This window comes from Passer domesticus, chromosome 8 (genome assembly GCF_036417665.1).
Source record: "Passer domesticus isolate bPasDom1 chromosome 8, bPasDom1.hap1, whole genome shotgun sequence".
NCBI lineage: Eukaryota > Metazoa > Chordata > Aves > Passeriformes > Passeridae > Passer > Passer domesticus.
In genome coordinates, this window is record NC_087481.1 from 31,921,421 (window position 1) to 31,934,743 (window position 13,323).

Below are 13,323 nucleotides of genomic sequence, written 5' to 3' on the forward strand. Positions count from 1 at the left end.
CTATTATATTTGGGAAACACTTGAATTTTGAATAACCATTTTTCTTTATGGCAGTCTAAATATTACTAATCTGGTTCAGAACTTCTTTATTTATTTTGTGCATTAAGAGAAATCCAAATGAGTCTTTCTAACCATTGGATCTGTGCACCTGGGAGTAGACTTTCCTGACTGGATGACATTTTCAGATTCAGGCTGTGCAACACGTCATTTTAAAATCATCTAACTCACATTATAAATATTGGGCACTGAGCTGTGTAGTTTACCCTGAGTACCAGACTTTAAAACAAGGACAAGTCTTTAGATGGTGTGTTTAACTGATGGATTTTGAAAGCTGTGGGTGAAGCCAGAGTGTCCCTGTGCTATGGCAGGAATAAATGGCCTCTGTCCAGTGAAAACAAGCACAGTGCCTTCTTAGGCACCTCACAGGAGGTATCATCAGGAAACAGATGGTAAGGATGGAGCCCAGAAAGTCTGACAGTGCTTAGAACAGCTTTGGCAGTTACAAAAGCACAGCAGGGTTCACAACAGAATTTGCAGTGAATACAAACCCACTAAAATAGTTTATCTTGGAGATAAACTGTTGTTCACTCACGGTACAGTGGACTCAAATCCAGGCCTAAGCCCCAGACTAGGTACAGAAATAATTAGCTATAGCCATTGTAGCAATAGCTAAGTTTCTAGGTTTGCTACATAGACAAAATAAATGAGCCTGAGGTAGCAATGCTATGCAAACTGAATCTATAGTAAAAACACTGTCAGAGCAGCAAAAAGCTACATTGAGGACAGGTTTGTTTTGTTCAAAATTAAAAATTGAAATTTTCCATTCCTCATAATGTTTCTTACGTGTATTGGGAGAAATCTGCTGGGTTTGCTATGTAAGATTATAACGTGTTTTCTCCAGATGGCATCTGTTTCCACTGTTAAAGAAAGTAAAGTCAAGATGGATGAGTAGTCTGGGAAAGATGGATGCTTCTTTTCATACGCTGACAAACGTTTTCCTCTAGACAAACCCACTTTGGAAATAACTCATTAGCTGTCAGCACAAATAGATAGGGATCTAGTTCCTAGGGGGAGTGACACTGAAGGGAAAAAACAAACAAAACTGTTTTCAGGGTGAGTAAGAAGGATGTTCTGTAGTGAGTAGGTTTTTCTTACTGCACACATCTTGTTGTCTGTTGCTTCCCTTCTCTGTACTTCTTTATTCTCTCGTGCTTGCTTTGACTGTGATGCTCTTTTAGCAGTCTGTGAAGCACAGGCACTACAAACAGAATCACCCCAAGTAACTGCAGATAGAAGAGGCAAATTATATAATCTGTTACTGTAATCTAATCCATAAGATAGGGGAAAACTGATTTTTGGAATCCTGAGAAAATGTTTTTATTCTAGGACTGGAAGAAAGTGCATCAATATTGCATTTCATACGGGTTTTTTTCTGAAGGATGAATCTGAACAATAGGAATATTAATGTAAATTTTTCCGTCTAAATAGGGAAAAGAGTTAGTTTCAGAAAAATTTTTAAAGATCATTTCAATATTTTTGAAAATAGTATAACAGTATAAATATATATAATGTAAATATATTGTATAAATATGAATATCTAATTATAAATATTAATGCTAGAATTATAAATATAAATACTATAATATAAATATAAATATAACATAAATGTACACACTAATTAGCATTTGTAATAGTAATAATTGTGCTGAGCAAGTATATTTTAAGTCCAGATATGACTCATTGATTTATCTTAGACAAGACCAGTCATTTTTGTTTGCAGAGGAACAGAAAACAAAACTTCGTATGCAGCTTTGTAAAGTCTGATCCCTTCTTACTGAGTTTCAAATTTATCAAATTTATCATATTCCCTAAAGCTATTTTCTCTGATATAAGAACAGTAAACTTGCCATTACCTAAAATCCTTATTTGACTAATTTTTCTTTCCAAAGAATTGTCCAAAGCTTCCTTAGCAATGACAAAGACTGATGAATCTCCCAGCATTCTCTCTGTACTTCTCACAGACAGTTCCTCTTGGAGTTCTCTGGATGTTGCCAGATCTCTGACATCATGATCAGTAACTTTTGCTCTTTATGAAGTTGTTCACACCTACATTTTGCTTTTAGAAACACAACCCAGTCATATACACCAATGCCAGTTTCTGGAGGCTACAGTGAAACTCCTGCTCCTTCTGCTGCTTCAAAAATGAGAGTTGTTACTACTGCCAGCATAAAGCCCTCTGTCTACCAGCCAGGTAAGGAGCCTTCAAAGTACTACAAAGATTCAGAAAAAAAAATGCTCACACATTTCTTTTGGGAAAAGAAAATGTAGAAAGCACACATTTTTACACAGATATACCAGAAAGTATTCAAACATGTGGGTCTAAATGTTGCTAGTTTTGCCTCGGATCATTTGAAGATTGAGGATTATGTTGTATTTGTATTCTACTTCAGAGTTAAAATGTGAAACAAACAGACAGTAAAATAAAAGCAAGGGAAAAGTCTAATAAGAAATGTATGGCCTGATTTTTCAGAAGATATACATTTGAAAATAACAGTTTATCCAGTTAGGAGCCCAATGACACTACAGAATCGAGAAAATAGCTAAAAAAAAGAATGTACAGTTCAGGAAGGAGGTAAAATAAGTGGAGTTTGCTTGAGTAGGATATATTTGCAAAATAGTTAAGACTATATATTGAATTTCTCAAACTTAGGCTTATATTTGAAATAAATAAATAAGGTATTTATTTAAATGCCTCATTTATTTAAGGAATAAATAAATGAGGTATTTAAGCACCTCATAATGTTATTCCATTTCCCAGAGACAGTAACTTAAGGAATATATTTGGTTATTCATTCTTTTGGAAAATATGCTCCTTGATATTATTTAAATTCCCTTGGTATTAATGTGTTACAAATGGACTGAGCTTCTAAAACCATTGAAGACCAAAATGTGAACCTTCAAACTGAATGAATTGAGACAGCAATATAAGTCTAAAGGCAGTTCTGTTTCAAATTAAGGTTTTTCTGATCTTAGCAAGAGAATTAATAAGTTGATTTATATCTTTACAGTCAAATAAACATGAAAAGGCCAACAATTCTAACAGTCTTAAACCCTGTCTTCTGTAATGTTCTATTTCTGGATCTACTGAAATTAAACAAATGTAGGAATTTTAGCTAGACATAAAGCAGACAGACAAATCAATTGACCTTTATATTTGAGACATAAAGGTAGAAAAAGACAAGCAGAGCTCTCATGAGCTATTTAAGGGTCTCAAAGTAAATAAACCTTCAGCTTCTCCTCACTTGCTTTTGGTTAAGTGTGCCAGTGTATACCATGTTCTCACTCAAGGCAAATGCTATTATTTTTGACTCGAAAAGATGACCACAGCAGATTTATTTCTATAATGCAGAAGAAAGCAAACTCTGGCAAGTCAAAATATCTCCTAAATACACTGGCTGATGTTAAGCCCTGTGCTCATTTGGGGAAGTATAAACTCCAGTTCAATATACAAACCTGCCACAGAAATACATCTGCGGCTATTTCCAATTATTGGCTGGACCTGGTAAAGGCAAAGCTGGCTGTTGAATTCTGCTTGGAATAAGAGGAAAGGCTTTTGTTTTCTCCTGGGTTGGGCATCTTCTTTGCACTTCCTTACATTGCTGATGTTCTTTTGCAATTCCTTATGTTGCTACTTTTGAGCCTCACTGCCTCTCAATAAAGGCTTAAATAGTTGGCAGAGAAAGAAAAATCCTCCTGTACTGTTTAGGAGTTTGAAATATCCAATAAGGGGTTTTAAAATGCCTTCATAATTGAACCCTGAAGTGACTCAGGTACAAGAGAGGTTCCAGGCAGAGATTTCAGGGAAGATGTTTGGTTCTTGTTCTGGTACTTTATAAAAAGTGTTAAAAAGGGTACTTTATAAAAAGTATATATTTGATGTAGTAGCACTTCAGAGTGGTTTTGGAGCATGAGCTGTCCTCAGAGACAGTTGCAGAGCAAATGGGAAATTGCCACTTGGGAAGAAATGGAGGAAATAGCATTCCCTGTCACAGAGGGGAAAATCAATAGTACTTAGAAACAAACCACCAAGACAGTCAGAAAATGTCCTTATCCAACTTTGTCAATGACTGGCTTCCCTTGGAAATGTGGGGCAGCAACTTCCAGATTAAAACACCAATCAACAGGCTCATATATTCAATATAGAGACTCCTGTATCAGTCACTGAGAGGATTCACAAGGCTATTTTAATGTCAGATTGAAATTAAAACCCAAACAAACTGAAACAATTCTCAAAATGAAACTGCATTGTTGAGTATCGGGCTCAGATGGGATTTATCAGGCAGTCTACACTTTTCCTAACCTAATGCAGGTGGCAGATTTTCTGCTGCTAAAGATCTTTCATTTTTTTCCAGTAGAGAAGGCTGGGAACTCTGAAATCTTTTCCCTAAATTTCTTAACTCGTGTTTTAAAGGCTTCTCTTCTGAGCAAAGCCCACTAGATGGCAGAACATACCTGGGTATTCCTTTCCCGCAGGCATTCCCAGACTTTTCACGTATGCCAAACAACTCCAGCTCCATTTCTGCACCACGAAGTAACACAATACCCAAATGTAAGAAAGTAGATATTTCCTTTTAAATGCCTACGTCCAACTGGGCCTACTTGGGTATGCAAAATCGGTCAAGTGTAAAGGACTGATCTGCTCTCTGAGGAATTGGTAGAGAGATTCCTACAGTTCTTAATGAACTTTATATTGAATCCTAAGCACCCTCAATACTAAAACAGCAGCTTCCACACCATTATTTCATTTTTAGTTTCTATAAATTAGAATAGTGTCTCCCTATAAAACCTCATCTGCTCTGCACTGCAACAGTATATGGGAAAACTTTTGGGATTCAAGGATGTGGCCACTAACTGTAGAACAAGCCATATCAGTTGTGGTTATTAATTTATTTTGGTACTGATAATAATAAAGAGTAACACTTATGTCATCTACTAAAAAGGGGGGGAAAAGTAGAAAAAATGTTCTCACAGTGCAAGTCTGTGTGACCAAAGCATTTGAGACTCTATAAACCTTTGCTTTACTGCATGAGTCTTGGTAATGTGCCTTTTTGTCTGGAGAGAAAATAGCCATAGGCCATAAATGAAGAGCTGAGGGGGAGAATTCCATCTTCCCCAGAAGCAATGAATTGGCTTGTTCCTACTCCTGTTAAGAGAGACCTCTTCTCCTGCCATTCTCTCAGGACAACAGTAATGCCATTCATTCTTTCCTATTCTAAGAGAATATGAGGGCTGAGAGAAACAAGGTGATACAGGCTAAGTTGTTGAATTATTTGAAGTATTCATATTTTAACAGTTAATGGTCAACTCACGCAATACTGGTATTTTGAGAATATATTCTCTGATGTACTGAATCTTAGTACATTTTTAGCAGCTTATCAATCCCTTTTTTTCTCCTGAGTGGTGTTGGAAGACTTTTTGAAATACATAAACATTCAAGGTGAATACTAAGAGAAAAGAATTGTTCATATAAGCTTAGGGATATAGTTCTAAGAAAATAAGACATTTCCCTTTTAATAACAATTGCTAAAATCTCAAAGTTAGTGAAATCCTTCTAATATGTTGCAGTGATACTATTTTGAAGCAATAGTAATTGCAGCTTGTTCACAGGAGAAAAATATATTGTAATAAATCAGGCCTGTAAAATTAAATTACAACAGCTGAAAAGAGAACTCAGAGCAGATGCAAACACCCAGCATTTGTCATTTTGCAGTAATTCCTCTGGTACTTCCTTTTAGTAGCTGGGAAAAAAATCCCATTTTGTTGTTTTATTTTACTTTCCTTTTTTCTGTTTCTTTGTTTTACTGCAGCAAATAGAACAGAAAGAGTGAAAAGAAATAGAAGGTAGAGAGAATGTAGTGATGTGAGCTGAAGTCACCTTGTTTAATTAGCCTCATAGGTGGGAGCCTTATGAACTCATCAATTAGACATGAAATATTAACTTCTAATTTTGCCTATCTTAATACCATATTACATAAATAGCAAGACCCTCAGGATCTAAAGAGATTGCAAATAAACTCTGCTCTGAAATATTTAAATACTGTTTACCATTTCTAAGTTAAAAAAAAAAAAAGAAAAAGCCTCAAGCTAAGGTGGGATACAATTTTATGAAGCAGAAACATTGCTGATGCTGTACCATAAGAAATTTTTATCAAGAAAATGCACTAGATTCAACTCTGACCTCAATAAAAAGATCCCAAGGGTGATCACAGTGCATTGATATATATGCAATTTAAGCACTTGCAAATTGCCAATAATCAGTGTAAGTTGTTTTGTGGCAGGGTGTGGGCTGAAGAAGGGGTGTTAAATAGAACATAAACTTCTCACCACTTAATTATTCAGAAAGATCCATGTTATTTTTAGGTATTTCACCCTGAAATAGCTTTGTACCTGCAAGTCCCTTAAACCTGTACATGTTGTATTCGGTTGTGATTTTCTTGGTGCTGGGATCTGCTGTGTGGAATGTTTGCCGAGACTGCTGGAGAACTGGCTTCTGTTCCCAAGCCTGTGCTTTCTCATTTGGGCAAAACACTTCAGCTCTCCAAGCTTCTTTTCAATCATTTGCTTTGTTTTCCTTGCAAAGGGAAACTGCTTTTAGTGCTCCTGCACTTGGCAAAGTGAGGATGTTTCTTGGGCAGCAACTTCAGCCCTACATAATGCAAGATCTGACACTTTGAAAGGAGCAGGATAATGGGAAAACTTGTCAGTATGTGCAGGCCCTGGCTCCTGCTTATTTTAATGTGATAAAGCTCCACCCAAGATTAGAGCCTGGTGCACACAAACACAGAGACAGGCTGCACTGAAGGTTTTAGCTAGTCAAAGGCTGGAAGAGAGAAAGGATAATATTCTGTTTTGCACACAGGAACTGAGGCGCAGACACACTTTGCTTTGCTCAAAGTTATACAGGAAGTTTGTGGCAGAGCCAAGAACTGAACTGAGATCAGTCATAACCACAAGTCTGGCCTTCCTCTAAGTGCTGTTGGCTTTATCTTGCTGGTCATGTGAGCTGAATTGGCTCCATCCCTATTGCTTCCAGTGCTCTCTATCTCTGTGTTCCCTGTGGGAGCCTGTTTTTCTTCAAAAACTTAGGAATAAACCTACAAATTATGGATAATAGTGACATCTGCAGAACATGTTGTATTTTAATTAATATAATGAGATGAAAAGTTAAGCATAACACTGAAATTCTGGGGAATTGTATCTAAAACTTTACTATATTATCTGGCTTTTATGTCTTAAACAGAGTATATGGCAGTCTTTGACATTACTAGAATTGTCATATCCATTCCTTCAAAAAAATGAAGAGATGATCTTGACAATGGTCTCCATAAAATCTGTAAAAGCCAGGGGGCAATGATATGAGAAGCCAGTGATTGTGCTGATACCCTTGGCTTCAGCCCAGAATAAATGAGCAACAATGGGACAGGCCATAATTAACTACCACCTAAAGCTTTTATTGTATGTGTGTCGTGGAGTACCCTTTGGTAAGTGTTGCTGTATTGACAGTAGAAGAAAAAGACTTTAAAATCTTTCTTGGTTTCTTTTGGAATACTTAAAACAGCGCCAGCACCAGTCCATTCCTACACCCCTGCCAACACGGAGCCTGCGAGTCGCCCTCCCTGGGTAACAGATGACTCCTTTTCCCAGAAATTTGCACCTGGAAAATCCACCACCACTGTCACAAAGCACATCCTGCCAAGGGGTGCTCCAGTGCTCTCCCCTGCCACAATTCCTGCTTACCCGTCTCCAGTTTCACCTTCTTCCCAGCCCCCTGCATTAGCCCGGGGAACAGTTCAGAGGGCGGAGCGTTTTCCAGCCAGCAGCCGAACTCCTCTCTGCGGGCACTGTAACAGCATCATTCGGTAAGGTCCTGGGCCTTTGGAGAGGGATGAAGCAGGAAAAAAAGTATCAGAGAGACTGCTTATTGTACATTAATATACAATTCCAGAGCCTAAGACTCTGTTAAATTACCCAGCAGGGATGTCTGTTGTCTGCTTCATTAATTTAACATTTCCAGAGCTCATTTTGTTGTTGTGTGGTTCACTTTTTATCACTGCAAAGTTATACATGCTAATTGTTTGGCTCTTGGATGCTGCAGCAAATCCCTGCTTGATTTTAAACAGGTTTCTGGTCCTAAGGTAACTCTTTGAAGGAGGTTCGTGCAACTTCCTTGGGAGAGTTAGGGGGCTGGGAGCAGAGGGGGGGATTGTGGAGAGAAAAGGAACAAGGCATCATTTTGGAACAGCAGCCAAATGTAATTGTTGCTTTTGTGTCTGGAGAAAGATAATGCCTACACTCTATTAGCAGTGATTCATAGCATGCCTCTCCCTTCTCTCCCAATTCATTCTGCTGGACCAGTGCCTACTGTTAGCCTGTGCACTGCTATCCAACTTAAGTAATCCATGTTTAATCACAGTCTTCCCCACTGAAAGGAGCTAGTTTGGTGATGTGGAACTGCTGATTATTGCCCTTCATATATTCTGGAATGGAAATATTCCAGTAATAATCATTGTATCTAACTACAATCAGCAGAGTCAATCACCAAAATGAATTGAATGTGTCTTCCACATAACAAAACAGCAAGTTGTCACCTGATAATCTGACATTTCTAGAACATGCTGCACGCAGCGCTGTCAGACAGAAGGAAGGTAGGAGACTTTAGGAGCTGTGAGGTGTGGGTGTGCAAAGATGGAAATTTGCCTGTTATTTCATGCTTTCAAAGAGTAGCATCATCTTCTGTTGCCTTTGGCCTTTTCCTCTTGTCTTTTCATCTGCTTACAAAGACCACTTATAGCTATGCAGATATGAAAACAATTGATTTTTCCAACAGTTATCTGTAAATGCAGTGTATGAGAGCAGACAATAATGATATGTTTTAACCAGTGTGTTTTGAGTAATGGTCTTGAAAAAGACCACTTCTGTTCAGGTTTCTGAATGTCATTTTAATATGCACCTCATGGTTCAAGTTACTTCTTACACGTGTACGTGGTGTCTGACAAAGTTGGTTTGCAATCAGGGTAATTCAACCTTTTTTGCACAATACAAATAAGATTAAACAAGATTACAAATAAATTATGATTGCTTCCAGAGGTCCTTTCCTGGTAGCCATGGGTCGCTCTTGGCACCCAGAAGAATTCAATTGTGCTTACTGCAAGACATCCTTGGCTGATATGTGCTTTGTGGAGGAGCAGAACAGTGTGTACTGTGAGCGCTGCTACGAACAGTTCTTCGCACCGACCTGCGCCAGGTGCCACACTAAGATTATGGGGGTAAGAGACAACATTAACCCTTCCTGCAACTGCATGGATCCCTGAAACAGTGAAAGAGTTTAGACTGTAAGCAATGAATGTAGATGTTTTATTATTTCATCCTTTTAAGACTTATTTCCCAGTTTATTGATTCTTTCAGAATGAGAAATGTATTATTTTATAATCATTTTTATCCATCTGAAGTCTTGGATATTTCTGTACCTTATTGAGCTCACAGACGGAATATGTAACCCAGGTACCATCTCACTGAGTGTAAATTATGTAACACTTTCTGGGTAGTTTTTTGCTGTCTGATAAACACTATGTTACTTTTACCTCTCTCTTATTTATAAAAGACTTGAACTGGGTTTTTATTTCTTACACAGGATTTAGTCAAAATTTCAGTAGAGAAATCATTGGTGTTGGGAAGAGGCCCACTGCTCTTGTTGCACCTCACTGTTAGTTAGCAGTACAGCTGTTGGCAAGTCCTACTGGTTTCTTATATAATAAAATTCTTCAGTTAATAAAATACTGAATAAATACAAAGATCTGAATTCCACAAAGCCAAAAATAATATCCCATAAAGCGAAAGACAAAATTCCACTTTTGTCTTAAAGGACTAATGTACAAGTAAATGTACAATTTAATTTGCTCTCCACATACCTTAGATGGTGGTGAGGTTGGAATACCATCAATAATTTTAGCAGTGTATTTATGCATGCTGTTGTAGTGAATGTATGACTCAGATGAAGAAGCAAGGAGTCCCCCACTGGTTTTTCACTGCTTAGCTGTCACCTTTTGACATCTGTCTAAATGTTGGCATTACAGATGCTCTTCTCTGCAACTGCCAATTAGGGGTGGCAGCATCAGACATCGATGGTGAAGCTCTGGCTCCAGCCAAGTCTTGTTTGCTACTGCAGCAGAAGGATTAATTTATAGCAGAGCGCTGACTTAACCTACCTAATGAATGCTGGCAAAAATCAGTTTCCCATTATGGATTTTCATCAGGAAAATAGCAAAGATGCCAGCTGCCTCTATTTATATTAATAAGATTTCTCAAGCTATTTTTGCTTCTTACCTCACTGAGGTTCATAAATGGATCCAAACCTATTTATCAGCAATAGTTGTTTTGCAAACAGTAACAGAAGTTAATGAATCTCAAATGGTGATTCTCTAATGAGATATATGGCAAATCTAAATTAGACTATTTTGTCTATTTACTGGATTGAAAGCGTGGAAGAGGACTTCAATCCATTTTCTCATAATCAGTGGACATTAAAAGCAATCTTTAAAAGAGAATCAGAGTCTATGTGTATAATTGGAAGCAACATAAAATAGGATCTCGATTCTCAGCTGGTATAAATCAATGCTGTTTCACTGAAGTTAATAAAGTTAATTTACAGCAGTTATGCAGCTGGCCCTTTGAAATCTAGGCTGTTGGAGAGAGCTACACTGTCAAACATCATCCTGGCTACATGTAAGATTGACAAATTAGCAGGTAACTGCATCAGAGCCCAGTACTGCAGCTTTTGGACTTGGAAGACTTCTGTATGACAAAAGAATGAAGCAGTAATAGAGATTTCTCCATACTGGACAGAAGTAAGAAGCTGATAAAACCTAGATGTACTCAGCTGAGGAGAACATCAGTTGTACACACACAGAGAATTGGGGATTTTTGTGATAAACACATGGCTTAGGAACAGACATGCAGACTCATTTTTATTCATCATATACATTAAAAGAACTTTTCCTTTTTTTGGCTTTTTTAGATTTTTACTTTAGTTTGTGAATTGTTCTTGTAAGAACAATTACAAAAACTGGGGTTTTTTTCTTATAAAGAACTACAGAGTCTTGATTATTTTGAAACAACAGACTTACACCACTTACTCCTTGTCTTAGAAAATTACTCTTTTAAATTTATTTAACAAATCGTACTCTTGCATTGAAGAGTTCATACTGGTCAAAACAAAGGAGAAAATAATCAGAATCTTTGTGCAGAATCCCTCCTGCAACAGCAACTGGGCATGTTGATATAAACTGCTGGCTGAACCATGTTGTTTCACTTAGGCAAATACATTGCTCTAGAAGGCTTGCAGTCCTATTTCCTCTTTCTTTCCAAAAGAAGCCAAATTTCTGCCATAATTCTTTCTTTTGAGGAGGGAAACTGGCTGATGCAGAAGGGAAGAATTTACAGCATCTCTGCCTTGTGTTTGTTCTCCAGGAGGAAGTTGCAGGCCTGGCTATTCTGCTGGAGATTTTTGGTTGGTTGTTTGTTTGTTTTACAGGAAGTGATGCATGCCCTAAGACAGACTTGGCACACGAGTTGCTTTGTCTGTGCTGCTTGTAAGAAGCCATTTGGGAATAGCCTGTTCCACATGGAGGATGGGGAGCCTTACTGTGAGAAAGGTATGGCAGTCTGGACAGTTCTGCACAGTAATTATGTGCTTCATGTTCATGGAGGCAACATAAGAATAAAACAGCTGGTGAGCAAAATAATATCAGTTCCCCATCCAGTATGGGTTTTGTTTCCACTCTTCACATATCCAAATGTTTGTGTCTGTATTTTTCTCCAGTTTATATGAGAAAATGGCAGAGCGCTGGTCTTTGCCTCAATGTCAACAATGCCTTCCCTCATTTCTCTCCTTTATATATTATCATACTTTGCACTTCCTTCCCTACACATTTTCTCCTGTTCCACTCCCCTCCTTGGTAGATTCTGCTCACCAGAAATGAAAAATCAGTCTTCTAGGGCTGTCCACAATCCTTTTGAGTTGCTGGAGCTGTGACCCCTGATGCTGTTGCCTCACGCTAGAATTGTTCAACCAACACTTTTGAAGAGATAGGTCTGCACAGATGTGCAGCACATGGTGGTGCAGATTTTGCTTCCTGGCTGCTGCAACAAACAATCTGCTTCTTACCAGCTAAGAAAGGAAAAGGCCATGTTTTCCCAAAATGGTACTTGCCACGCAAATGTGTTGCCTGACATAGTCAGGAAGGAGGTTAAGGTTTAAGTGGTATTCCCTCTGTATTCCCCTTGTGCATTCAGTGAGCTCCTGGCCTACTTATCCTCTCCTTTCTTATGGTTACACAATTCAAATTTTACAAGTCAGAGTAGCTCTTAGTGAAGAAAAAACGCCATACAGCCTGGCTGACTGGGTCCCTACCCTTCAAAACTGGAGGTTTTGTCAGAACATCAAATAACTCTCATGGATTCCATATACCTTTGGAATTTTCACTAATATTTTCCAATGTCAAATCTTTCCAAATCACACTTGATAAAGATGTATAAATCAGCAGTATGGGGTTTCCATAATGTTCTCTCTTTTTGCAAAAAGAACATTAATACAGGCATGGAAACTTGTAACATTCCCTTGTCATTAGACTCTTTTGTACAACCATATTTGTCCTATGAATAAATTCCAAATATATTAGAGCTAACTTGAAAGTATTGTGAGCAACACAACTTCAAATTCCATGGATTTTTGGTGTGTTTTCTACATTTGTGATGATAAATGTCATACTAATGGGGGGTTCTGGACTGAGTTTGTATTGAAATAATGGAAGAAAAGAAGCATATTTCAGTAGGAGTGTTTCAGTAAATGTAGTAGGAAACTGAGCAAAAACAATCAAAACATTAATTGTCTGGAAACGTTCTATTTCTTTTGGACTTAATATGATTGTGTTAAGGGTTTTGCTTTTTGTTTTATTTTAGATTATATTGCTTTGTTCAGCACAAAATGTCATGGCTGTGATTATCCTGTTGAAGCTGGAGATAAATTCATTGAAGCTCTTGGACACACTTGGCATGACACCTGCTTCATTTGTGCTGTAGGTTCTACATCAAATACTGTCTCATTCCTTTATACTCCTAAATTGTGTTGTAACATCAGAAAACACAAAAGCAGTAATAACTAACATGTGCTTAAGGATGCAGAGGGATGAAAGTTCATTCTTTACTTCCATTTGGAGAAGGATGGGAGTAATTTTTCTTCTCCTCCATAACTTTTACTAGAATTAT

At 37.7% G+C, this 13,323-nt stretch overlaps 1 protein-coding gene and 1 long non-coding RNA gene across 10 annotated transcripts in view; one reads left to right on the forward strand and one right to left on the reverse strand.

Moving 5' to 3' along the window:
* The window catches only part of LDB3 (LIM domain binding 3), a 114,804-nt gene that overhangs the window by 95,898 nt on the left and 5,583 nt on the right, over nt 1–13,323 (forward strand). For all 9 annotated transcript variants that reach the window (XM_064430102.1, XM_064430105.1, XM_064430106.1 and 6 more), the window contains 5 exons: nt 2,124–2,251; nt 7,619–7,919; nt 9,146–9,326; nt 11,591–11,711; nt 13,018–13,133. In XM_064430102.1, the coding sequence (XP_064286172.1) occupies nt 2,124–2,251; nt 7,619–7,919; nt 9,146–9,326; nt 11,591–11,711; nt 13,018–13,133 (847 nt within the window). The remainder of the gene's footprint in view (nt 1–2,123; nt 2,252–7,618; nt 7,920–9,145; nt 9,327–11,590; nt 11,712–13,017; nt 13,134–13,323) is intronic.
* Nucleotides 1–13,323, reverse strand: part of LOC135306369 (uncharacterized) — a 38,577-nt gene that overhangs the window by 10,370 nt on the left and 14,884 nt on the right. Inside the window, exon 3 of the long non-coding RNA XR_010367185.1 lies at nt 7,798–7,933. This is a non-coding gene — a long non-coding RNA (uncharacterized LOC135306369). The remainder of the gene's footprint in view (nt 1–7,797; nt 7,934–13,323) is intronic.